The sequence below is a fragment of the Aegilops tauschii genome, chromosome 3, assembly GCF_002575655.3.
Source record: "Aegilops tauschii subsp. strangulata cultivar AL8/78 chromosome 3, Aet v6.0, whole genome shotgun sequence".
Taxonomy (NCBI): domain Eukaryota; kingdom Viridiplantae; phylum Streptophyta; class Magnoliopsida; order Poales; family Poaceae; genus Aegilops; species Aegilops tauschii.
This window is the reverse complement of record NC_053037.3, coordinates 562,257,920-562,284,725: the sequence shown is the minus strand read 5'-3', so window position 1 is coordinate 562,284,725 and position 26,806 is coordinate 562,257,920. Positions and strand designations below refer to the sequence as shown.

The 26,806-nt window shown below is 45.5% G+C and overlaps 1 protein-coding gene and 1 long non-coding RNA gene across 8 annotated transcripts in view; both read right to left on the bottom strand.

The window, feature by feature from the left end:
* Positions 1-9,289: 9,289 nt before the first annotated feature.
* LOC120976216 (uncharacterized) lies at positions 9,290-9,972 on the bottom strand. The gene is made up of 2 exons (XR_012181055.1): positions 9,844-9,972; positions 9,290-9,737 (listed from the first exon to the last, which is right to left on the bottom strand). It is a non-coding gene; the product is annotated as an uncharacterized lncRNA (long non-coding RNA).
* Positions 9,973-13,369: 3,397 nt separating this feature from the next.
* Positions 13,370-26,806, bottom strand: part of LOC109749691 (uncharacterized) — a 67,551-nt gene continuing 54,114 nt past the window's right edge. Inside the window, exons 1-5 of one of the 7 annotated variants that reach the window (XR_006672562.2) lie at positions 16,322-16,846; positions 15,994-16,160; positions 15,810-15,902; positions 15,619-15,721; positions 13,370-13,831 (exon numbers count right to left, since the gene is read on the bottom strand). Coding sequence is in view for 3 of the 7 variants with exons in the window: in XM_045235159.2 (XP_045091094.1) it covers positions 15,856-15,902; positions 15,994-16,160; positions 16,322-16,782 (675 nt within the window). In the remaining 4 variants the exon portion in view is untranslated. Of the gene's footprint in view, positions 15,722-15,809; positions 15,903-15,993; positions 16,161-16,321; positions 16,855-26,806 lie in introns of those variants that run through there. The other 6 variants (XR_012205630.1, XM_045235160.2, XM_045235159.2 and 3 more) reach the window with 6 other exon arrangements.

Sequence of the window (26,806 nt, the reverse complement as noted above, 5' to 3'; positions counted from 1 at the left end):
GAGGTAGGGTAACCGGCTAGCAAAACGTACCGCACCAAGCCATTCCGTCTAGTCTAGAAAAACAGGTTGCTTTCGAGGAGTCCATCGAGAAGGAGGATCTACTCTGTGGCGGTGGCGTGTGGCGGGAGAGCATGGCAGCAACGAGCAAGAGGTGGCGATGCAGGATGAGCAGGAGGGGGACCTGAGTGGATGTGGCGTGAAGACAAGGGCTCTAATAGGACATGGCACATGAGTGTGCGAAATCATGGCAAGGAAGACTATTTAGTAAAACCGACCATAATTCCCTCAGGCAAAGTCTCAAATTAAAGAGGGTTTTCTAATTATTGCTTTGATACTTCAAATTATTTTCACATGATTGCATGTCTAGTTCCTTGAAAATTGAACATTTCCATGGAGACGCAAAAATCAGTCAGTAGTTTAAACGATGGGCAGGACGTCCGTGTTGGACATCGGTGAGCTGGACATGATCCAGGCTAAGATATAGTGGTGGTGCGGCGGCCGGAGGCCGGTGCGGCAGAGCTGGTGGAGTACATCAAACAGGCTGGTGGTTTGTGCTGAAAAAACCGAAGTGAACTGAATAAAAAAAATCAACCGTAGTAGTTAATGTTTTTTGTCAGGAAAAACTTCCGATCTATTCATCTTCAATCATGATAGTACAACGAACACTAGAAATAATAAAAATTACATCCAAATCCATAGACCACCTAGCGACGACTACAAGCACTGAAGCGAGCCGAAGGCGCGCCGCTGTCATCGCCCCTCCCTCGCCGGAGCCGGGCAAACGTTGTTGTAGTAGACAGTTGGGAAGTCGTCGTGCTAAGGCCCCATAAAACCAACGCACCAGAACAGCAACCGCCGCAGATGAAGAGTTTAGATCAAAAGGATCCAACCTGAAAACACAAGAACGAACACGAACGACGAATAGATCCGAGCAAATCCACCAATGACAGATCTGCCGGAGACACACCTCCACACGCCCACCGATGATGATAGACGCATCACCGAAACGGGGACTAGGAGGGGAGACCTTTATTCCATCTTCAGGGAGCCGCTGCCGTCTCGCCTTCCTGAGCAGGATACAAACCCTAACAAAGCTTGAAAAAAGATATAAAAACGAAGCCCTCCCACCGGCAAGGGCTGAGATCCACTCCGTCTCCATGGCCCTAAGGCCACCGGAGACGGGACGGACCGGCGCCGACGCGGGCAGGAGGCAAAAAACCTTAGTTTTTTGGAGGCGGCGGCTGCCTAGGTCAAAGGTGGATTGTTAACCATAGTAATTAATGTTAGAAGTATAACTGTGTTTAAAATAGATAAAGTGAGGTATATAATAGGTCTAAAAACATGTATGACAATGCCCTCTACTTCAAGTCCCTCACATATCTTATATATGCCCTACATAAGGATCTGATCAGTTTCATAGATTATATTAGTTCTTATATAGATTAAATATTCACAATTTTAAAATTCCAGACATATCCAATCATATAGGTCGATTCTTCCCTATTAGCTTTCCCGCAAAAAAAAGTTTTCTTCCCCATTAGCTACGAATAAATCTGGCGATCCTCAAAACGCTGAAACCAAGCAGTGCAAAATCGACACCTGACGTGCATGGCGGCACTACAAGGTTCGTTTCTCCTCCGATGGGGCGAGCGTGTAGCTTCTTCGACATCCAACTCCAACCCAGGAGTCGCGTATTTTTCGACAAAGGATGGATTTATTGACTCAAACAGGAGCATCAAGAGGATACAAATCCATAGAGCACACGCTCGACCTCTGCATAGCTAGGGTGTACACAGTCAACACAAACGCACGCATCCAAAAACACGCCGGCAAATAGCAAAGTCATATAAGACCAAAACTATGTGCAGGCGAAAAAAACCCAAGATGATCAGATCTGTGATCGGCAAATTACAACAAAGACCATGTCCGCACCAACCATCTCATGACATCACATAGACGATGAGGTTCTTCGACAGCAACGCCTTCAACAAGGTAGCGACACTCAAGCGTCGCCGTCACCGGATCCAACCACCAAGGCCAGAATCTAGGCTTTCACCCCGAAGAATCAATCCGAACATATCCGAGCAATGCCTTCAACAAGGTAACGACATAAGAACATCGCCATTGCCAGGTATAACCATCATCTGGTCAGACCTAGGCTTTCACCCCGGAGCTCGTGACCAGGTGCTTGATTAACACCACCATCGAAGTCACTCAAGTGTTGTCATCACCACTTTTCCATAATTCTAGCAGTTACATGCAGTCCGGCGCAACTGCACAACCATCCCTCTACGTCAAGTCATCGTTGATAATTTGCATCTCACCGCCAAAGTCAACCACTAGATTTTGAAAGATCTTCCGATTGCCATCGCTGTCATGAAACCGTACGAGATCGTTGCAGCATAGTCTGCAGTTACTCCACTCGGCCGATCAGATCTGAATCATGATCACCAAGCCATGGACCGTAGAGACATCGACTGGTCTCGCCACCGCGGTCAACCTCCTGGTCTCGGCATAGAGCCGCCGGTCCGGTTTCTCAGGACATGGCCAAAAACTAGCCGCAGTCCGAACCACCACCGGGCCTTGGGGTTGATAGAGGACTAGATCAGGCTAAACCCGCCAGATCCAGCCGAACCGGAGGCCATCAGCGAAATCGAACCGAGCTATAGGGCACCAACCAGATCCTCCACGCGGGAGAGCGCCGCATCACCGTCGCCGCGCGGCACAGCGCCAAGCGCCAGGACGCCACGGACAGGCCACGGCCAGGTCCGTCATACCAGCCGGCCGAGCCCGCCGCCATCACCCAGCGAAGCTGTCACGCCCCATGGACGAGCAGCGCACAAGCCCAGCCGCTGCATCTCGCCCAAGGTTTTGGTTATCGAATGAGGCAATTTTACCGAGGGTGACTGATAAACGTGGTTACCACGGTTACCGGGAAATACCGAGAAATACCGAGAATATTTCGAACGAATTTTGTAGTTGAATTTTGAATTCAAATAAATGAATGAACGAACATTCAAACCAAAGGCCTGTCAAAACAGGAACTAGGTTGCTACGAACACGTCAGAATCAACTCTCCTTGCATTAATTAGATCCTAGGCACTTTACTACAAATCGAGCGTTAAAATTCAAAATTTTCAAAAATAATGGTATTTTTTGCTCGGTATGTGGATTTACCGAGGGGCACGGAAATACGCGGTAACCAAGGAAAATCTTGAAATTTCGACTGGTAACCAAAACCTTGATCTCGCCCAGCCAGGAGGCAACGAGCGCCTCGCCGCAACCTTCTCGCGTCAGATCCCGGCCAACCCCGCCTTCCAGCGCCCGCCGAAGAAAGACCCCGTATACATGGACGACATTGCCGACCACGGCGCACTGCGCCACCCGCGTCCTAAACGTCATGTTAAACCACGTGCATCGCAGGGCTCGATGAACTTTGTAGAGACTTCATATGAACTACATACGGATGTATATAGACATACTACTCCGTGTATATTAGGGTGTAGATTTACTTATTTTGTTTCGTATATAGTTTATATAGAAAGCTCTAGAAAGACTTGTATTTAGAAGAAGGGAGTAGATGGCCCCTTGCACCACCGACGCGCCTGCATGCCCATGTGCTACTTCAAGCCAGCGATGGGATGGATTTGGCTAGCTTCAGGTATGCATCTCCGAGCACCACCACTTTGGCTGTTCGTCATCCAAATATCCCTGACTGCCGTCCCTGCCGCTTTGTCGACCATCCGCACAAACGCAGCGCGACACGCACCTCCTCTGCTGCAAAAGGCCGAACACGGGACGGCCCTCGACTTGGTGAGTCGACCGCACGGGAGGGCGAACTTCCGCATGCTACATCAACACCAACATCAAGCTGGAATTACAGTCAGCCGAACATCAACATCCCACTGTACGACTACATCGATCACGGCCAGGAAAAAACACTTCATCGAGAGAACATTAACAAGAAGCGACTCCAATACGTACCAATGTACCATCCACGAAGAGGGGAACTTTACACTCTCTCGCTCCTCGGCCGCTCCCGCGGGCGGCCAGGAGCGAACCCTAGCCGCCGCCGCCGCCGCCACTAGCCACACCCCGCCGCCCCCTTCCCTCGCCGCCGCCGGCAGGAGTCGCTGGGCGAAGCCCGCGCGGCTCGGCGGCGGCGGGGTTCCTTTTTCCTCCTCCCGCTCGAGATGGTGCGGCGCGGGTCGGCCGCTCCAGAGGGAGCTCGGGCGCGTTGGCGCTCGGGGCGGCGCGGCGAGGCAGCGCGGGGTGGCGGCGAGCGGTGCGCAGGCGGGCGCGGCCAGGTGGTGCTGGCGCGGCGAGGGGCGTGGTGGCGCGTGCTTCGGGTGTGGCCTTGATGCCCCTCGACGGGATCTGGCGGGGATGGCATGGCGATTGGCGGCGCTCCGGCGGCTCCTGGCGCGTGGATCCGGCGAGTGGGGATGCGGATGGCGGCTCCTGGCTGCTGGACGAGGCTCCTCTCGGCGGTGCTGCGGCTGCAGTGGGTTGCTCCGGCTTTGGCCCAGCAGCCCTGCTCGGCGGGTTGGGGCGGGGTGGCGGCCCCCCCTCCCGGCTTGGTGCTAAGGAGCTGGCCAGTTTGCTAGCCCGGCGTGGTGGCGGCTGCCGGGGCGGCGGCTCCGGATTTGGTGGAAGCGGCTTCGGCTGGGGGGTGGTGCGCGCATCTGGGCGTGGTGGGTCTCGGGATCCCACGGCCAGTTCGAGGTCGGCCTCGGCAGGATGGGGTTCGTTGGCTGCGTTGATGCGGGCAGGTGGTGGTTGAGCATCTCCGGGAGAAATCCTATGTCCGGCCTCTGCCGGATCTGGCGACGGCGACGCCCGTGGGCGTCGTGCTCTTTCCTGGAAGCGTTGTTGTTGTGTGGTGCTCCTCCCCCCTTCCCGCGGCCTTGGCTCTGGAGGGAAACCTCAGAGCTTCGAGATCGGGCGATGAAGACGCCTTCACGTCTTCTTCCTCCTTGGGGGCATCGTCTCGGAGCCGGCCACAACCTGGAGACCAGTGGATGGCGGCATCTTCGCCGCGTGGGTTGCGGCATCTTTGCCGCGTGGTTTGCGGCATCTTCGCCGTGTAGTTTGCTGAGGCGGCCATTTCGGGGCGCTGATTTCTGTTTGGCAACGATGATGGCGTCGAGAGGAGCTTTGGTCGCGGCTCGGGCTTCGGTAGTCGGATCTTCCCGGCGTGTCCGAGGTGCCCGTTCGGCTACGGCGGGCACGGTCGGCGCAAGTCCTGCATATTCCTTTGTGATGATCGTCGTCAGAGTCGGAGCTGTCAGTTGTTCGCGCGTGTGGCCTTCTGTTGGCATGTGCCGTCATGGTTTTGGTGCAGCTGTTGTAGCTCTGTGATCCCATGTCGGTGGCCAGGTTGGCCGGTGGTACCCATGTTTATGGGTTGGATTGTATCGGTTTTAGCTCGGTTTTCCGTCAATTAACCGGGCAATTCTCACTCCTTCTTAATCAATGAAAATGGCAAGTCTTTTGCGTCGTTTCAAAAATGTACCATCCACACGCCAGGCAGTGTGAAACGAATGCGAATTCTTCATCGACTTTTGTGGCATGACACGGCGTTGACACTTCGTCGCGACAGGGGGGCCCTTCAAATGGCATCATCGTCGACACGCCGCTGCAACGTCATCGCCGACACATCATTGACAAGGTATACATCAAATGGTCTTCATCAGTGCCGGAGCTAGGGAAAAGGTTCAGGGAGGGCTAAAGGAAAATCATGAAAATCTGAGGGGCGAACAACTATTTTTCTCTAAATCTATGCCTCCTTAGAAAAAATTTCTTCACAAATATTTCAAAGTTGGGGGGGGGGGGGGGGGGGGGGCACTGCCCCTATAAATCAACCGCCATTGGTCTTCATCAACATCTTCGTGAAAACACCACCGCCGTCCATCCACAAGGTGGACATCTCCAGCATCCTTTGATAGACACGACCTCGATGATGGCAATAACCGCAGCACGACGGCGGTAACGACCGCATCATATACGATGAGACGACTACATTGGCATGGCGTCACTAAAGTGACAACCCCTTTCACAGTCACACGGTTCTGCCAAAATCGATGTGTACTCGATGGGTTTCCTCTGGTCCTGGAAAAACCAGTGAACTCATTACCGACGGCAGCCTCTGATATCCACAGGGTGCATTGTCCACTACTCTAGCTCCGTCATTTACAACATAGCACATCTTTTTACAGCTCCGTCATATACAACATAGCGCATTTTTTTACGGCTCCGTATTTGTGCGGCATCATCATCCACAGCGTGTCAGCGTCAATATCATCGACATGACTACCTCGACCACAGCTACATCATGATCGGCTACCTTGACATCGACATACAGGACAACATGTACAATTACTCATCGACAACAACTCCAGGCAACATCGTCCGCGTTGTCACTAGCGTCCACGCCACCTCCGTTGTGACTGTTGGGGGTAGAGGAGAGACAAAAAAGGCACCAGAAGAGGACGCAATCACCGCCTTAGGTGACACCACCATGGGTAATTTAACTATGGTAGTTGCAGCTGATGATATGGCGGGTGCAAGTGTTGTTGATGTTTACAAAATACAATCGGATGTCAATTCGCTAAAGAAAGAAACGTCTCTGGACGGGCATTAAAAGAGAATAATTACATGCAAGGTGACGTGCTAAATCAAGACAGCAGCTATGCATGTTATATTGACCAAGCTCGTTTTGGCAAGGAGAAATCAACGTTCATTAATATTTGGAAAGAGAACGTAACCTACATTGATGCAAAGGAACAAGTCAGATGTGACATATTTGGCTCAGTCAACAACGTCAAGGAAAAATATTTATTTCTATTCTGGCCAGTTCCACGTAGAGAAGGTTTCTCAATTTGGCAAGACTTCGAGGCTGCTAGTACGAGATTTTATGTCATTGAAGGACACGGGCTGGGGTCCTCCTTTAATATTGTTCGGTCTGTTAGCTAGAAAAAAATTCAATCTAAAATGTAAAAGGATTGGAGTCTTTTATTTTAGTACTAGTTTATTTTCTTTTCAAAGTCATGTGCGTGCGTGAGGGGTTAGGCTAGAGTCAAGTCGTTATTTAAATCCATGGTGCGTGGATGTAAAAGTTAGGTTATATTTTGGTATGAAATAAACAGATGTTTTTTTAGGTAGACACCCCAAGGTTTTGAGGTAGCTTTAGATAACCTCTTTGTTGCGATTTCTGCGAGGAAATTGTTTTGCGCGTGAGGTGCCGTCGTCTAGATTGTTTCTCTCGTGCTGAGCCGCAAGGTTTTTTTTTCGAAACTGAGCCGCAAGGTTCAAACCCTCTACTTCGTGTACATCGCATGCGCAGGCGAGAGGCTACTGCTGCTAGAGGTGGAGTACCGTGAAAGACCGGGCCGCTATAACAGATCGAATCTCGCCACGAGGTTCAGTTCTTATCATTAGGTGCCAACCCATAAGAGATGCAGTTGATGATGGCACCACAGAGAAGACGATAGAAGCGCAAGACTTCAAATTCAGTCGCAATCGTCTGCTTCACTCCAGCTACGACCAGGGGAATGCTAGAAGCTGTGTTTAAGATAGATATAAAATTTAGAGATAGAATAGGTTTAAACATGTATGACTTGCACTCTTCTCCAAGTCTCTCTCCCTCGCATGTAATCCTATATATGCCCTACACAAGGGTCAGACAAATACACACGAATATTAGCCGTTCTATATTTTCTGCAATTAACCACTTTACGTTGCAAGCCAAGTGTTCTCAGACAAATACACACGAATATTAGCCATTTCATATTTTCTATAATTAACCCCTTTACATTGCAAGCCAAGTCAACACTGAAACTTGGAGCCAACCAGTCAAAACAGAAGAAAAAAGGGGTTAAAAAGTGTCAGCAGTTTGCTTAAATTGAGTAAAATTGGGATATTTTTTGGTTAAGTAGGGTATAATCTTTCACAAACATAAAACTAAGGGATAAAAATGGAATTTATTTTTGTATATGTACTATTAAAGACGAGTGTATGTAGTTGTTCGCACTTAGTCATTAATGCGTAAACAATTTGAAAACCGAGCGCCAAATCAACTTAAAAATCAAGTAATTAATGCAAAAATTTAGCCAACTAGTGAATTATTTGTGCAATTTATTAGGTTCATTTAAATAGAAAAAATTCACGCCAAAATAATAATTTAAAATCAGGCAATTAATGCAATGAATTAATCGCGTGACATTTGTGCGAAAAAAGTTTTGAAATTGAGCGTCGTATCAATTTGGAAATCAGACAGTTAATAAAATAAATTAGCTAGACAAATTAATTACTTGTTCATTCAATTATGTCCATTTAAATAAGGATTATCCACATCGAATCCGTTTGAAAGTCGAGTCATTTATGCAATTAATTAACTGGATAGTGAGTTAATTAGACTTGCTGATAATTAGAAGTAGGGATTATTTTCAATTAGGCTAACAATTAATTAACTGGGGAGACATTTAATGATGTTGAATGAATTTGAAAACACTAGCAGGCAATGACGGCCACAGGCTCTCGCTGACGCGTGTGACTGCCAGCAGGCTCTCATTGACATGTCCGACTAGCGCTTGCTAACATGGACAATGGCCATCATGCGCTGTTGACATGGGCAAGCAAATGTTCGCCATGATAAATAATGACCATGCTGTGCAGAATGTCCATACGCTGATGCATGGTTGCCGAAACATTCGCGAGCGAGGTCGACGGTCACATCCTTGAGGACGACCAAGCGCTGAAGGTCGGGAGCTCTGATCGTGCCTTCGAGGAAGACCATGACCATTGAGGACATTCGGTAACATGCCGCCACTCTTTAAATATTGTTTAATCCCATAGCAATGCATTGGTATTTAGCTAGTTAAATTAACATACTTCCTCCATTCGAAAATACTTGTTGGAGAAATGAACTAAAATACATCTAAATAAATCAATTGCTCCGACAAGTATTCCCAGACAGAGGGAGTAGCAATTATGTTCATTCAAGCTATCTTGAGTCAAAATCAAGCAAACTAGTCTTCACTCAGTTTCAGCTCTTTTTTGACCGAGCTATAAACAGTGTTCATATATAATTAGCCTACTTATTTTCATGTCAACCTCGAGTCGAGCTAAGTGGCTCACACGCCTCAAAGATAAATATCAAATTCCATTAATACGTCACAGTTACGAATTAGATACGATAATGCGATATTGACTAATAGAACATCAGTGTGCGAAGTCATGGCAATGGAGACTTTAGTGAAACCTGCCACAATTCTGTCAAACAGAGTCGGAAATTAAAGAGGTTTTTCTTATTATTGCTTCTGTACTTCAAATTATTTTCATACGATCAATCATGCATGTCTAGTTCCTTATAAATTGAAGATTTCCATGGAGACACGAAAATGATCCTTTCAGTCAATGGTTCATGCCTCCAGAGACTTTTCCCGCCGGCATGACATTTGGTGGTGGTGGCCCTTGGGATGGCGGCGGCTCAGGCACTTCCGATGGTGGTGGAGGACTATGGTCGCACCTTATGGTACATTCACAATAAGGTTTTCTTTTTCTTCTAATAAGGTTCTCATCCATCAGGTCACGGACAACCACTTTACGTGAGCAGTAGCCGCCGGTGAAGTGCTCGTGGTGGCACACCTCCACGCATTTCCTGTTGTTGCATGGGCCATGATAAAGATGGCTTGGGGAATGGCATATCCGGGGACGGGGATGAATCGCCTCCACACCTGCACCACAGAATTATATTTTTGTTTTCTGCACAATAATGGATGGATATTTTTAACTAGCAACAGGATGGGCTTGTGATGATGCCATGATGGTATTTGAACTTACTGTGGGACATGAGGAGCAAGGCCAGGGCGAAGGCAGAAAACAACTGTGTTCTGTTGAGCCCCATGGCCAACACGAACACGATTAGGCTTCGCTTTGCTTTGCTTGTGATGGCATGGGATGTGATCGATGTGAACTGATCCGCCTGCCATTTATAGTGGTTCCTTCGAGCTTGCATTGAATGTGTGAGATGGATATCGATGAGGGAATCCAACTGTTGGATATACAGGCATTAGTACTACTATATAGTGTATAAATGCAAGTGCATCAGCACACACATACTGTAAATGTGTGATATCCAAGTGTTGGATACGGGTATTTCTATCTCGTTCCCTTTCTCATTTTTACCCCCGGTGAAGAGCGTCTAATCAATGAGCGCACCTTCGGAGCCTCCCAAGGGTCACTTGAAGCGCTCTCATCCGCCGTCACATGTCGTGCTCTGGGTGTTTTCTTTGGATTTTTTTTTTGCACGCGTTTTGGGCTTTTAGATGATTTTTCTTGGTTTTTTCAGCTTTTTGGTTTTTCCCGACCTTTTTTAGGTTTTGGACCACAAAAAATTGACGCAGAAAATGTGTTTTCTTTCTTCCGGGAGAGGCAAGAATTTACTTGTCGTGGAGGTACGGATTTGCTTTCGCAAGGGGCACGGCCGTGCTTATCGGAAAGGGAAAAATTGTGTTTTTTCCGTGAGAGGCACAACAGTGCCTCTCGCAAAAGGGAAAAACACACTTTCTTTTTGTACCACGAGAGGTAAGGATTTACTTTTTGTAGAAGTACAGATTTGCTTCTGCGAGAGGCACGGCCGTGCCTCTAGGAAAGGAAAAAAATATTTTTTTTCTTAACTTTTCCTTCCATGAGTGGCACATATTTACTTCTTGTGGAGGCACGAATTTTCTTACGTGTGAGGCACGGCCGTACCTCTCGCAAAAGGGATAACAAGCACGTTTTTTCCCTATCACGAGAGGCACGGGTTTACTTCTCATGAAGGCACGGATCTGCTTCCGCGAGGGGCATGGTGGTGCCTCTTGGAAAGGGAATAACGTAATCCTGGTTCGGGTTTTTTCTATCTTTTTTCGTGAAAAAACATTCGTCGAAATCTATCAACATGGGATCTAGTTTTGAAGATTTCGACGCATGGAATCCAACAGTGAAAACAGTTCAAGATTTGGACGCACAGTTTGAGAGATAAAAATTTGAATAAACAAATCTAAAAAAACTCCAAGGTTGCGGCGAGTGGCGTATATGCGGTGTGACACTAATGGCAACCTGGGAAGATGGGGACACCTTTGCAAAGAGTGCTCTTTAACTAGTGATTTGGGCTTAATGCGATGGTATCCAATGCATACTCAATATTTTTGCAGAAAACGTTTAGTATATATGCTCCCATATGCATTTATGTTAAATAAAATGAGGCAACCATATGCATTTATATGGTGTATGGCACTATGGCAATCTATTTGCATACAACCCAGGGGGAAAACGAGGAAGAAAACGATTTGGCTCCCACCTGGGCCAACAATGCTAAATGGGCTGCTACCATGCTACAGTTTAGACTACTTCTTGTGTCTTGGCGGACCTTATTTGGCGCATATGCGCCCGTTCGCAAACGGGCGCCTGAAGTGCTCCCGCGCTGGGCCGGCCCATTAGCGTTTCCTTTCTTCTCTGTTTTAATCAGCAAAAATACATGCATTAATCGTGATTCGAACAAGGGTCCTCCCTCTCGCATTACAGCAGGTGTAACCACCACGCCAACTCGCAGCATCAGCTAGGATTGAACTTCTTCTTTCGTTTCACTCTTTCCTTTTACCTTTTTCCTTTTCCTTTTTAATTTTTTTTCTTTTTTCTTCTTCCTAGTTTGATGAATTGTTTGAAAATACATGAACTTTTCTTTAAATCGATGAGCCTTTCCTGAAATTCCATGAACTTTTTCAGATTTGTGAACTTTTTTTCAAATTCGATGAACTTTTAAAAAAAATCGATGAACTCTTTTCAAATATGATGAACTATTTTCAAAATCGATGAAATTTTCATAAATTCGATGAAATGTTTTCAAAAAATTTATGAACTTTTATTCAAAATATGATGAACCTTTTTCAAAATCGATGAACTCTTTCAAAATCGATGAATTTTTTTAATTTGATTATTTTTTTCAAAAAATCAATGAACTCTTTTTCAAAATCGATGAACTTTTTTCAAATGCAATGACCTTTTTTTCAAATTCGATGAAAAAAATTCAACTTCGGTGAACTTTTTTGAAATTTCGTGAACATTTTTAATTCGTATTTATTCTTTTTTGTGAATTTTTATTTTTCTATATTAATCAACGTGAACAAAGTTGTACTAAAAGACTGGTCAAATTGTATTATTTCCTTTCCTATTGGGAACGAACCGAGCCCTGTGTGAATAATCTTAACATGGTCCCTCTTACCTCTTTTCTTTTGAATTCTTACCTCCTCTTTTGACTGAGCTATAAAAGGTATTCATAATTACATTATTTCTTTTCAAGTCAGTGTCAAGTCGAGATCAATGCTCAATCCTCTTGAAGATAAATATCGGATCACTTTCATATGCCGTGGTTATGTATTTGATATGATATATGATAGGACATGAGTGTACGTGACATGAAATCATGGCAACGGAGACTATTTAGTAAAACCGACCACAATTCTGTCAGGCAGAGTCTCAAATTAAAGAGGTTTTTCTTATTATTGTTTCGACACTTCAAATTATTTTCATGCGATCAATCATGCATGTTTAGTTCCTTACAAATTGAACATTTCCATGGAGACACGAAAATGATCTTTTAAGTCAGTAGTTCATGCCTCCAGAGATTTTTCTCGCCGGCATGACATTTGGTGGTGGTGGCACTTTTAACGGCGGCGGTGGCGGCACTTCCGCCGGCGGTGGAGGACTATGCTTGCCGCATCTCATGGTACATTGACAGTGAAGTTCTTTAACAGCCCCTCTACGTGTGCAGTAGCCACCGGTGAAGTGCTTGTGGTCAGGGGCGGACCTACGTTGGCACAGCCGGTGTCACAGGACACCGGGTAGAAGTCCCCCTTACGTGATATGCAGGTATGTTTTTGAGCTTGGACACCGGTAAAAAATATAGCTGGACACCGGTTGGACGATTTGAAGCAAGCGTGCGAGCTGGCGCGGCCCATCTAGTAGCATTGGCCCATCCGCCTATCGATCGTATGGCGCGAGCTCGTAGCTATCAATCGATTGGATCATACTATGATGTACCGTACGTGCATAAGGGCATGTACAATGGTTGATAAGATAGTCTTATCTTAAATTTTGCATGTAATCTAGAGATGACAAAAAAGAGAGTCTACAATGGGTCATCTCTTAGTCTTATCTTCAATAACTAGCAATTCCTAAAAACGTGATGAGACATATTGTGCTAAGAGATCATCTCTTGTCTTCTCTTAAACTAGATAGGAAGTGCGGCTTGCCGCACCCCACCCGCACCAGCCATAGCCAACAGCCTGGTAAGGCATGATTTATATTTCATAAGTTAAGACAAAAATATCCAAAGTACCAAAGTCTATTACATATCAGTAGTGCATTTTCATAGGAAATGCAATATGATATACCAAAAGGATAAAGGTTCAATACATTATACCAACAAACGTCACAACTAATTATTACTCTACCATCCAGATGAGTCACAGAAATAGGAAGTGTATGAACAATATATCATAGCTTATATGTGCACAGTAAGTCACGTTGATTATATACATGAAGCGAGTTTACATCACCGATACAACTCATTCAATCAGGACTATTGCTTATGGAAGCATAGAAGTCGAGTTTGTAAAGTGCCCAATTCACCTGCAGAGAGTAGCAATCTTGGGCAAGCCCACATAGACCTTTCCATCTACATGGTAGAGATCAGGTGCACAATGTAAGAATGCCTGATGGTGTCGGGGCTCGCCTCTATAACCCAACATACTTGACCTCCCTCCAACAGCCTCTTGAGTTCACCAATCTACAAACCAGCCCCATAAGAGCACATAATCACAGCAAATGGCAAGGTAAGTATTCCCTGGCAAGTACTGGACCAGAAAACTCTGACTGGAACTACATGATATTAGATGCAACTTTTCATCTCAACCATATGCGAATACTGATGGAAGATGCATTACTTATTAGGCACATGTAGAATGAGGTACCAAAAGAGCAAGTGGTACAGAAAAGAAGTGAACCAACATGATAAAAGAGGGCAAAGTGTTATGGCAGACCTTTTATTTTCAATGAGTTGATGAGCTGGAGACCATATAATTTTGAAGGTCTGACCAACTGTGCATACCATGGTTTCGTGCTTGGAATTCTCTAAGCATTATAAGCGCGGTCAATATAAAATTGTAGGGCACTTGCAACCAAGAAAAACATGTAAACATGATCCAAACAATATAAAAGTAAATCCGACCTCACCAATTGAATCTCAAACCATGGTAACATTCTTAAAACAATAAACTGTTTACAATATATTGCAATTTGAACCACTAATTGTTTCGAACATTAGGCAATTTCATAGAACACTCCCATATCAATTTGAATCACTTATTTCTGTTGTGTGATGGGAAACACTAATTTAGAAGATATGACAATGTTTGATTTGAAATCATATATGCTAAGGCATCACATCAACACAAGTAAGGCCTAGGCAGTTTCTACTTGGTTCCTCTGCTCAAAGCTCTCACACAATAAACAACACAATGTTTGTTAGCAGCTAAAGGCTCTCCCGGAAAGAAGGAAAAAACATTACTACATGATCTTTCATTCATAGGCATCATATGCATGTGCAGAGTTTCTTATAAGTTGTACAAAACAAACAGCAGCACACTACAGTAGATACGAATGCGCATTGAGACCCCAAGCTAGACCGATCGCTTGGTTTTTAAGTTACTTTGAGGAAAAATACATCTGGGTTCTTCGCCTCAAAATGATTTGCCTGTATGAATATCAGAATATGGTTCTGAAACCATGGTACTTAACTGGTTAGTACGTTTTGTCATCATATTAATTCAGTTGCTCTGAGAATGAAAAAGGGTAACTAATAATTGGAAGAACCATATATTCGGCTTCCGCCATGTCAATGTTTAATTGATTGGGCCATATACAAGCCTTTTACCATGGGTTGTTCCTTTATGCTGCTTCAGGGTAGACAGGAATGCCATAAATATGTGCGTAGCACTGTTAGCTAAGGAAGGGAAACAGAGGCTAGGCGTGGTATTTATCAGCAATTCCGGTATCTAAACCAGAAATCCATAATATTTGTAAGACCAAATCAACTAAACCGCATGTCTGCATGTGTATTATTTAACCATACGGAAGTTTCTTTAAAAATGCACTTTCAAAAAAATGATTAATGGACCATCACACGTACTGATCGTTAGCAGAATCAGAAAGTCCGACCGACTTCGCCAAGGTGCAGCTAGGAGGATCAGAAAGTCCGACAGAAAGATCACCAGGATATAAAATCGAAAGGTCTTGGACAACAGCAATAGTTCAATCATAAACCGATCTATTTATGATTGAAACTGCAATCTAACTATTCTGATATGATGGCAGTCAAAACTAAATTACTATTAGTCAATCATGAACTATATGCACTACATAGATACCCTGAGAATGCACTACTAAATTACTATTAGTCAATCATATATGCACTACAAAGACAATGGTCCAGAAAAAAAATCAAGAGTTAGTTCTTGCACAAGTCTATCTGCATATATGATTCAATATATCGTCTGAGGATAATACAGCGGCTACCTGAATAACTGAACCAACCATCACGAACACAGCATCATTGAACGTATCTTTATCATCACTGAAGTAGATCGGGTCATCGACTGTCGCCCCTTTCATAATTTGCCTGGTACAGGCCAATGCATCCATTGAGACACATCAATTTCACCAAACTTGCCAGGCAACAATGGTAGTAGAAAGCCTTATAATGTTACCTCTAGTAGCACAAGCAGCAAACGAATGAGCCCACTGTCTGCATGATTACAACCGCCGGAATGACAATGTTCTTGACAAAAAATTGCATTGTCCTGCAGAAGGTACAAATAAGAATTTTTTGACATTATATAGATGACATGGGTACTCCATCATCATGGACCAAAAAAGACAGGTAATAATAACCTAGAAAGAAAGACACGGATGAGGCAACGTGAGAACAACAATAGATGAATGTACAATTGGAATTTGATATGTGTGCAGTTCCTGCAAAACTGAAGAACACAACATCATGAGAGGTGTATCCTCCCCTGTCAGACTGCTTGGATTCATGTTTGTAGGCCACTCCTACTCTATAAAATAAGAGGAAATCAAGCTAACATCAGACAGACAGACACACACACACACAGGAAGAGAGAGAGAGAGAGAGAGAGAGAGAGAGAGAGAGAGAGAGAGTGAGAGAGAGAGAGAGAGAGAGAGAGAGAGAGAGAGAGAGAGAGGCAGGGAGAGCAACCTGGGCAGCTTGGCGATGACGGCCATGGAGCTGACATGTTCACCCTTGGGCAGCTGCAACTCGCACCGGAAGGTGGGCGCTGGCTCGGTGCCGCTGGCCCTTGCCTTGAACTGGAACCCACAGCCTCGGCTTCCATCCGCGTCCTCACCATGACACCCATCCACCCGGCACCGAAAGAACGACGGGGCAAGAATAGAGACGGCGGCGGCGGCCAGATCCGAAGACGGCGGGGCGGCGACCACTCTCGTGAGGCCGGGCGGCAAGCAGCGCCCCTCTTGCTGAGCGCCAAGGGGGTGGGGAGAAGGAGACGCCCCCCGCCCTCGTCCCGGCTGCTGCTGCTCTTCCTTCCTGCGCGCGGCGGCCCGGTTGGCCGTCGACGGCGTGCTGGTAGTGGGGAGAGCAGCTAAGGCAGCGAACTCGGCGCTGGGAGATGTACGGGGAGGAGAGGAGGATGGGACCATGGCGGCGACGGCTGCGGTGGAGAAGGGGAGAATGGGCTAGGGTTCTCACCCAATCGGGGACCCTCCTCGCTCCTATGCCAAGCGCAACCACCCACGCGACGCCACGCACGCGAATTCCCGCAAATGCCCTCGGCGGGGTGGCGAAATTACTGGCGGTGGCGTGATATTTTGACAGCAAAGCACGTACACCGGGCGCATCTCCAGGCACAGCCGCTGACAAACGCGGCCCACACGCGGGCGACCCCACACGTCAACGAGACCGGAACGGATCCGCGAAGTGAGAGAGACCGGGGGGGCGGTAACTATTCATTGCTACAGGCGCGCGGGGTCGATTCGACGGCCAAAATCCTTCACCGCATCGATCTAACGGTCGGAAACGCATCAAGCAAACAGATCGCACGGCCAGAATGCGCTGAACTCTGAGGAGGCGCGGGAATGACTGCATCCCTTATTTCTCGATAGAGAAGACAAGCATTTTCTTATGAGTTCTTTCTCCTCCATCTCATCATTTATTTTACGTGGCACTTCTAAGATAGCACCATTGTACATGCCCTAACCTGCGCCTATTCGGTTGTTGCCTGCTCGCCTTCTCTAGTTTCGTCGTCGCCCGCTCAGCAGCCGCCGCCAGACGCCAGCCGCCCGTCTCTGCTCTCAAACCGGTGGCCGCTGTAGATCGCCAAATAATTGAAGGAAATAGGTACGCCTCTCGGTAAGGTCGCCAATCTCGCTCAAGAACACGTACAGATCTAAATTTTCTTTACCTGTTGTCTAAATTGTATATGTCCAGAGTTATCAAATTTAATGGTATGATAATCGATAATCTGAATGCTACGATTTGAAAATTACCCTAAGTGATTCACATCTAATTGGAATTTTTAATTACTCGTCAATTTTTGCAAGCGTACAATTCAACCAATATGTTTTATTTATTGTTTCTATTCTTGCATCTACAAACTGGAAATAACGTAACATGTTGTTTTTATTGTTTGGAGTTCTTACGATTTTCCTTTTTTGGGGGTGAGTTCTTATGATTTTTATTCAACTTTACATACTCAATTAGCACTTCAATTGGAACACTTCATTTTGGCAAGAATTTTTTTCCTTTGGACGTTTTGAGTTGCTGAGAGTTTTAGTTTTATGTATATTATTGTGTGGTATCCATCATGCATGGCGTATACGTTGGACACCCGGAGATTTTTGTTCTGGGTCCGCTCCTGCTCGTGGTGGCACGTCTCCGTGCATTTCCTGTTGTTGCATGAGCCACTATAAAAATGGCTAGGGGAATGGCATATCCGGGGACGGGGATTAACCGCCTCCACACCTGCACCACAGAATTAGATTTTTGTTTCTAGCACAAGACTGGATGGGCATGTTGTGTGGCGCTGGTCTCTGAACTTACTGTGGATCATGATGAGCAAGCCCAGGGCGAAGGCACCAAACAACTGTGCTCTGTTGAACCCCATGGCCAACTCGAACACGATTAGGCTTCGCTTTGCTTTGTTTTCGATGTGATGGGATGGGATCGATGTGAACTCATCAGCCTGCTCTTTATAGATGTTCCTTCGAGCTTGCATTGAATGTGTGAGATGGATATCGATGTGGGAATCCAAATGATGGATATCGATGTGGGAAACCAATCTCCTGTAAAAGACTCCTGCCGTGTCGCCCCTGCACGGCGGCCGGGGGGAACCCTAGCGCCGCCGCGTCCTCGTCCCTCCCCCGACCTCTCCTCCTCGCCGCCGCCAGGGCGCGCCGCCGGGCAAAGCCCGATCGGCGTCGGCGGCGGCGGGATCTCTTCTCCCACGACTCGCTGGATCTGGCGCGGGCAGATCGCAGCGGTTATTGGCGGCGCGCTGGAGGCGGGGCGCGGGCTTGGGGGCGACGGCAGGGCTCGCGCTTGCGGTTTCCCCTGGTGTGCGTGGGAGTCTGCTCGGGGCGCGCGGCGGCGGCCCTCGGCAAGCGGTGGCGGGCGCTGGGCTCTCGGTGGCGCTCCGGCGTGTGCAGGCGGCGGCGGTCCCTGTGCGCGGTCGGCGGCTCCGTCTCTGACCCAGACGGCGCGGCGGATGGTGGCGGCCCGGCATGGCCGGCGATCTGGATGCGGTGGTACCGGTGGCTCGCTGATCTGTCGGTGCTCCAGGGTTCTGCCTGGTAGTGCTGGTGGTGACGGCGGCCCGTGCACGAGAGTTGGATCCCTTCGAACTGATCTGGGTGAAAACTTGCCTTCTGCGTCTGCTAAGGCCGCCGGCGGCGGCGCGTCATTCCCTTCTTGAAGGCATCGCCGTGGAGAAGTTTATCAAGGGCACTCTCTCCTACCTCCGGGGGAAACCCTAGATCGGATGATCGGATGACGGCGGCGCTCTGGTGTCGTTCCTCCCTTGGGGGCGTCATTCTTGGAGGTACACACGTGATCGAGGGACCAGAGGCCGGATTCTTTGGTGGAGCGGTGATTTATCCTACACACTGATGGCGACGGATCTTGACGGCATGGCGCTGTGCAGATTCGGAGTTCGCTGTGGGAGGATGGACTCGTGCAGGATGACGACGCTGTCGGGCGTCGTGGTGGCGTCGATGGCAGAGAGACCTGGCACGGTACATGCAACAGTACAGCTCTGAAGATGCATTGGTGGCAGGTGGCTGCGGCGGCCTCATACCCGGCAGGCGTCCTGGTTGAGGAGTGCGCCGGACTGGTAGGTGCCCCATACCCGGCAAGCGTCCTGGTTGGGACCTCAGGTCTTAGATATTTAGGTTTGGCTGCGATGTCTGTTTGGTGTTAGGCCCAGACTATCTGCGCCCCTTCATCAATTGGATAGGTGTAGCGACAGTTGTTGCTTAGACGGTGGCTTTAGTCTTGCTGTTGTATGGCTTTATAAGGTCTTTAGAGAATAATTAATAAAATGGCCGTATGCATCGCCCAGATGCAGAGAGGGTCATCCTCATTTTTAAAAAAATACATGCATTAGTTATTACTGCTACTTTTTTTCGAAAAGGTGTTAGTAATGCTACTACATCTTTATAAATGCAAGTGCATCCAGTAGTACATAGTACACACATACTGTAAATGTGTGATATCCAGATGTTGGATATAAGTGTGCAGCTCATATTCTTGCCAAATCAGAAGAGCACTACTATTTTCCTGGTGTATTGAAGTTTCCGTCATTTTTTTTCTATTTTTACTGCAACTAGCAGGTGTTATGCATTTTCATTGACTACTATACATGATCATGATCACAGAAGAAGGGGTAAGGTGGGCAGCCGATTCCGGAAGTTGATCACAGGGGCAGCAAGACGATATAGGGCGAATTCCGAGAAAGCAGCCTATCAACTACTACCTACATTTCAAAATATAAGACACTTTGGTAGATTAAACCAGAGGTAGGAGTAGCAGTCAGAGTCTGCTGTTATGTGCAACTATTGTACTGGATATTTCAATTAGGAAATTAATGTAAAGGGGGGGGGGGGGGGGGGGGGGGTGAGCCTGGTTAGAGAAAACAAAAATTAGCAGTCGGAGTCTGTTTCGTAAAAGCAGCCAAATATAGAACTTGATCTTTGCCTTAGGTTAGATTTTCCACACCGTTGGTAGGATTGGGATTTCTACCAACGAGGTTGGCATCATAGGCTGGCTAGGCAGAGTACACTTCACTGTCGGAGGTAGACCACTTAAAACGAGCGAAACTACTGGGCGGACGACGAGCGCCAGCCGAACTATGCACGACGCAGGATCGAACGGCCCTGCCAACTTTTACCTGATGCATACCTCCAGCTTATTTCTTAACACAGTTACCAACTCAGCTTCTTTTACTTCTTGCTGTCCACATTTCCGGTTCAGATCTCCATAGTGTCTCCATGCTATTTTTCTTTTGGTTTTTTTATGCATGGTTTCCGCTTGGTTTTTTCTCCTTCTTTTTCCATTACCGTTTTATATTTATTTTCCCTTTTTTATTTTAATTTTTCTTTGTGAACTTCTTTAAAATTCGTGAAACATTCTCCAAAGTACGCAAACATTTCCAGATTTGTGCAAATTTTCCAAACGAGAACTTAATTAAAATTTATGAATCTTTAAAATTTGAACTTATGAAATTTTTTCAAATTCCTGAACTTTTTCCAAATTCATAGTATTTTAAAAATTTAAACTCGTAGCAACTTTAGATTCACAATTTTTTCGAACTAGTCAACTTTCTTAAAATGTATTAACTTTTTAAATCTTAACTCATGAATAATTTTCAAATTTGTGAACTATATTTCAAACATCCTAACTTTTCAAATTCATTAACTTTTTTCAAAGCTAACAGGCGAAGCGAGCGAGCGTGCGAAGCAGGTGAGCGGGGGACCGAGCTTGCGCAATATTTGGCTACGGCCCGCTGGCATCCGCACGAGCGTCAGTTTCCTAACCGGAGCTTAAAGCGGTGACTAGGAGCTCCTCCAATAGATGATGCCACGCACAGGGATTTGTTCAAAATTTGAAAAAAAATGTTTGCTTTTTCAACAAACTTAAAAATATTAGCACTTAAAAGAAATTTGTTAAAAAATGTTTGTGTCTTCCAAATTTCCTCAGAATGTCAAAACACGAACATTTTTTAAAAAGGGAGAACAAATTTTGAACATGATTTTTTTTTAAAATTACAAACATTTTTTAAAAATATTACAAATTTGGAATTTGGAATAAAAAACAGAAAAATACCAACAAAAATTGGAACTAATTTTTTTGTGAATTTCCTTGAACATATTCCATTTGTGTAGTTTTTTGGGGAAAATAGGAACAATTATTGAAAGCGTGAAAATTATTTAAAACTGACCAAAAAAGTTTGAGTTTCTAAACAAGTTTGAAAAAAGGTGAATGGCCAGTCAGGCCAAGACAAACGCCAATTTTCTCGACCTATTGGCCAAGACACGCCGATCTTGATATAGTCGACATGTCTGTCAACAACTAACAAGATTTGGGCGTGAACTCGGCATAGCTCAGATGGTTAGGTTCCTTGTGGTGAAAGCAACCCACCAGGGTTGAAGTCCTACATTTGACACTGGTGCATCTATTTTCTGGATTTATTTCAGTCTTTCCAACGATGTCCGTTCTATGGGAGAAGACATTTCCGTCGACTACGAGATGTCTGTGGTTACTTCGAGAATCGCAAGATGTTGTGCCGGCTCAGTATCTCGGAGAAGCTCATAGGAGTAGGGCGTGCGTGTGTGCATTCATAAGGATGACTATGTGTGTGTGTATGTGGGTATCTTCGATTTTACTGCGTTCAAAAGAAAATAGACTATTTAGTGGGGGAGCATTGCAACGCTCGATGTGTATCGAAATTCCTGGTTTTAATTGTGGAGTTCGATAATTGATATCTACTCCACTTGATTTTAATTGTGGGATTCGATAATTAATATCTCTCCCTCTTGGTTTAAATTTAGGTCCTAGTAATTAATTTCTCTCCCCCTGATTTAACTATGGACCCAGTGATTCCCATGGGTATGAACTAATCTTTAGGCTGGCCATAGTGGGGGTAACATAAATAGTACCATGCACTTGAGACTCGCAAACATGCTTATGTGGCAGAGAATTAAAGAAGAGAGATGGTTATAGTAACATAGGTTGATACCGTAACATAATAAATGTGATGCTACTATGTGTCATGCATGGCAATAAATGAGATCACCTATGACATTAATTTATAATACTATGCACTATAGATACACTAGTATCATATGCATGATACTAATATATGATACTCCCCACTATGACTAGCCTTACAGGTACTACGCTCCAAGATATTAATGCGCTCTGGTGTATTGAGTCTCTAATCGGTGCGTGGGCCCATGATGTTAGCCTATGCACGCATCTGGTGCTCGATCTGGCCTGGTTAGCTTGGTTGCAACGTGTGGCTTCGTTTGGATAACCTAGCGCCTCTCCCCCTTCCCTGCTCCTCTCTCTCTCTCTCCCACGACAGAATAAAGGAGACGGCCGCGGTGCCGATTGCGATTTGGCATCGTGGCAGCAGTGCGCTTGAACGAAGCTCAGCAACGCGCGTGAGGTGATCCCCCTCTCCCCTCTGACTCCGTTTGTCTCCTCTGCCCTCTTTCTTCCGCACGGCGATTAGAATTGAATTACGGGAATTGTACCCTTCCATATCGGAGTGTGGTAAAAATGCAGAACCAGTCATGTGCCAATTATTACCACAAACTACCAGTTGGATCAATTCTGTAGAATTGAATTGCTCTAGGTTTAAGCTTTTAGGTTTATTTTGTCATGTAAAGTAACTCTGGACATGGTTCCGAACATTTATCAGTAGACATAGGTTGATTGGGTTGCTTTTGTTCTTCTAGGTCTTGCAAGTGTGTCCTCTATCAAACAATTAAGCTTATCTTGCTTGCAATTTTGTATCTCACATGTGTCTTCCTAGATTAAATGTGTTTGTTATCTTCAAGTTGTCCGATTTGTTAAATAATTGTACATTGTCTTTCGACACCATCTGTAAAACAAGGGATTCTGGCTATATCTTAGATACAAATTGTTTCTTGCAGAAATGTTTGCTTGTTCCTGCATTTTCGGTGCCATATTATTTTGTTATTTACTGGTGCGGTCACCTCTCATTCATTTCCTCACTCTCTTCTCTTATTCAGATGAGCTCTAACATTGGAGTTAAGTTTTCTGATATTTTGTTTACGAAGAGGTTTATTAAATTCATGTATCAGACAATATTGGCAATATGCGCGTATTAGCCAAAACTCACACGTGCGCGTATTAGACACGCCAATAGCAAGGAAGTAGTTGTGCGCAACCACGTTGGAGAAGAGTTCGCAATCGCAAGAGAGCACTTCCGAAAATCTGATCAGCCCTCTCTCGCATAGGATCTTCAGATACAGGTTTGCGGCGGCATATTGTCTCACTGCATGGTGCATGCCAAGACGGCGCAATGCTATGGAACTGGGAGGCAAACAAATAGGGTATGAAGTAAGTTCTATCTATGGAAGAGTAGCAAGCTCTTATTAGACTCCAGAAAACAAACTTGAAAGCACTAAATAGGAGATGAGGGGAAACAACCCAATAAATGTTCGGTTTCGTTTCCATTAGTGTAAAACTTGTTGATTCTTTCTTGCGTGACAAAAAGAAGGTAGTGCATAAACGTGGCATAGGTCCTAGAGCGGCTCAGTTCGACCACGATACACAACACCCCTGCTAGGTGTGGCGAGACGGACGGCGGAGGAGTGCACGTGTACGTCTCATCTTGTCAAGCGCTTTTTTTTTGGAAAAACACAGATCTTTATTTATTTTCAATAACAATTACATCGTTTACGAGGAGGGGTAAATTTTTGCTCAAAGGCTTCTCAAACCAGTCAAAACTTGAAGAAAAATTAGCTAACTTAGCAAGTTCGTGGGCAAATTTATTTGCTTGCCTATTACATTGCTCGAATCTAGTAATGGAAAAATCACAAGCCAAAAAGTAACAATTCGTCAAACACTGCCGCCGCTGTACTCGTCGTCCGTATCTTGTCAAGCTCTTACTGGTGTGTGAGAAACCAATCTTAGATGTTGTTCCAACACATCCTCCACAGCCGGGATGGGACTAGACTTTCCAGACTTCCCTGTCACACATAAATAAGTCATATGGGCCCTTGGGGTTTCCTAGGAATTATTGAAAATATTGAAATTGGTTAAAAGCCCAACAACTCAACCAAAAGTACACCATCTCCGAGTCATCTTTGTAGCTGATCATTCATGTTCCCTATCGACGGACACTTTCAGCACGGCAAGGACCCTAGGAATATTTGAAAATCGGCGCGCGGGCCCATGATGTCAGCCTATGCATGCGTCTGGTGCTCGATCCGGCCTGGTTAGCTTGGTTGCAATGTGTGCTTTCGTCTAGAAACCTACCACGGTTGCAATGTGTGCTTTCGTCTAGAAACCTACCACCTCTCTCTCTCCCTCTCACACACACACAGAGAATAAAGGAGATGGCCGCGGCGGCGATTGCGATTTGGCAACTAGGCAGCGTGCGCTTGAACAGAGCGCAGCAAACGTGCGTGAGGTGACCCCCCTCTCACTAGTAGAAAAGGGCCTACTGTCCCGGTTCGTAAAGCCCTTCTGTCCCGGTTTTTGAACCGGGACTAAAGGGTCATTACTAATGCCCTAGGCCTTTAGTCCCGGTTCTTACACAAACCAGGACAGATGGGCCTCCACGTGGCCGGTGCAGCGAGCCCAGGCTGGAGGGCCTTTAGTCTCGGTTGGTGGCACCAACCGGGACCAATAGGCATCCACGCGTCAGCAGGTGGCAGGAGCTGAGTTTTTTTTCTTTTTCTGAAAGGAGGTGGTTTAGGGGGTAATTTAGGGTGTGTAAGCTAGCTAACAGAGAGAAGTGTCCTCTCTTATTTCTGGGCTTGGTTTACCAACACTACTGGTATGCCTAAACATGGCATAGATTAAAGTGAAGGCAACATGTGGTGCATGTCGAAAGTAATATTAATCCTAACTTGATCAAGTTTGGATTAGTACTACTTTCGACATGCACCACATGCTTGTTGCCTTCACTTCAATCCAATCCATATTCATTTCACCCACTGATATGTAATAACTCTTCATGCCCGTATCATGCATCATCATAATAATAAGTCCTACTAATCATCATCATACAACTTCTATTCGTTATTAATAACAAGTCATACGATCATCATCCTCATAGTCATCGAACCAACCCTACTTAATTGTTCTAGGCACATGATCATCAGTATTAGGTAGGACCTAAATACCCTCTTTAAGGTAAAATAACATAAAACAATATAGACCCTGACTCTCCATTATGAAGAATGGAGATCATCCTATCTCCAATTCTTTCGCTTCGCTTCCTTTTGCTTCCAAAAACCTCCTTACGACTGTCCATACATTTTTTCCATTCCTTGATTTTCATGTCTCCACTTCTTTTAGAAATCCGGTATGGACAGTTCAGATTCGTAGGATGACATGGACGTATGTTCAAAACATCAAGGCGACCACTCTGATACATCAGATGAGGCACACAATCCTCTGGGATTACCTGTTGAAAAACATAGTAATAACTTCATAGTTAGCATGATGTACTAGTTTTAGAAGTATGCAAAAATGCACGGATGTCGTAATAGTAAAAAATCTTACCAGGGTATCTCCATAGTAGTTACCGTAGTTCGACACGTGCACTAGTGGCACGTATTGACCATAATGTGAAGGAGTTTTACAATAGATATTATAATTCTCAAGATCAGTACAAAATCCGACCAGATGAGTTTTCTCCTTATAAGTTAACTCATAGCCATCGGTGTAGTAGGTTCTGTCTACCATGTTCCGTACATTGTTTGAACAATCAAAATAAGCTGTCAATGGAAATAAGCTGTCAACTATTTTGAAATGAACAATATAAATTAGCTAATAACCATGTTTGAGAAACTCACATAGCGGTAGAATTGGAAGTGTATCAACAAGGACCCAAATGTCCATATTGTCTTGCTCGATGTCAGGATCACCAAGATCCATGGTGACAAGCATACCCTCATCAAAACCATACATCTTGCAAAATGCTTCCCAATTTTTGCAACCAAAATAGGTTACGCTCTCAGAATTATACAGATTTACTTCAAAATCCATATCATGATGGGTCCTTAGGTGAATTTTCTTTGTTTCCATACTTTCATGGTCTTCAAAACCCATCCTCTCCAAGACGTAGCGTCTTGCATGGCATGGGATAAGCTAGTCGAATTGTAAAAGATGAAAAGTACACATTGAAATAGTTGAAGTCGTGCTTAATTACGAAAAAATAACACTTGTCGTCGTTGCGTACCATTTCAAAATCGAAGGTCTCCTCCAGCTTAATGCTGAAGCGCCGATCTTTGTCCAGGTGAGGCCTGTCGCACAGACCTCGGTCGTCGTGGCACCAGTCGCACTCCCCCGGGAGACTTTCGTCGTCCGAGTACGACATTTCCTATGTTCATAATTCAAATATTAAACGTCTACAATTAAATATATGTACTAAAAAACCTAAGTTAGATCATTATTATTCATCACGGG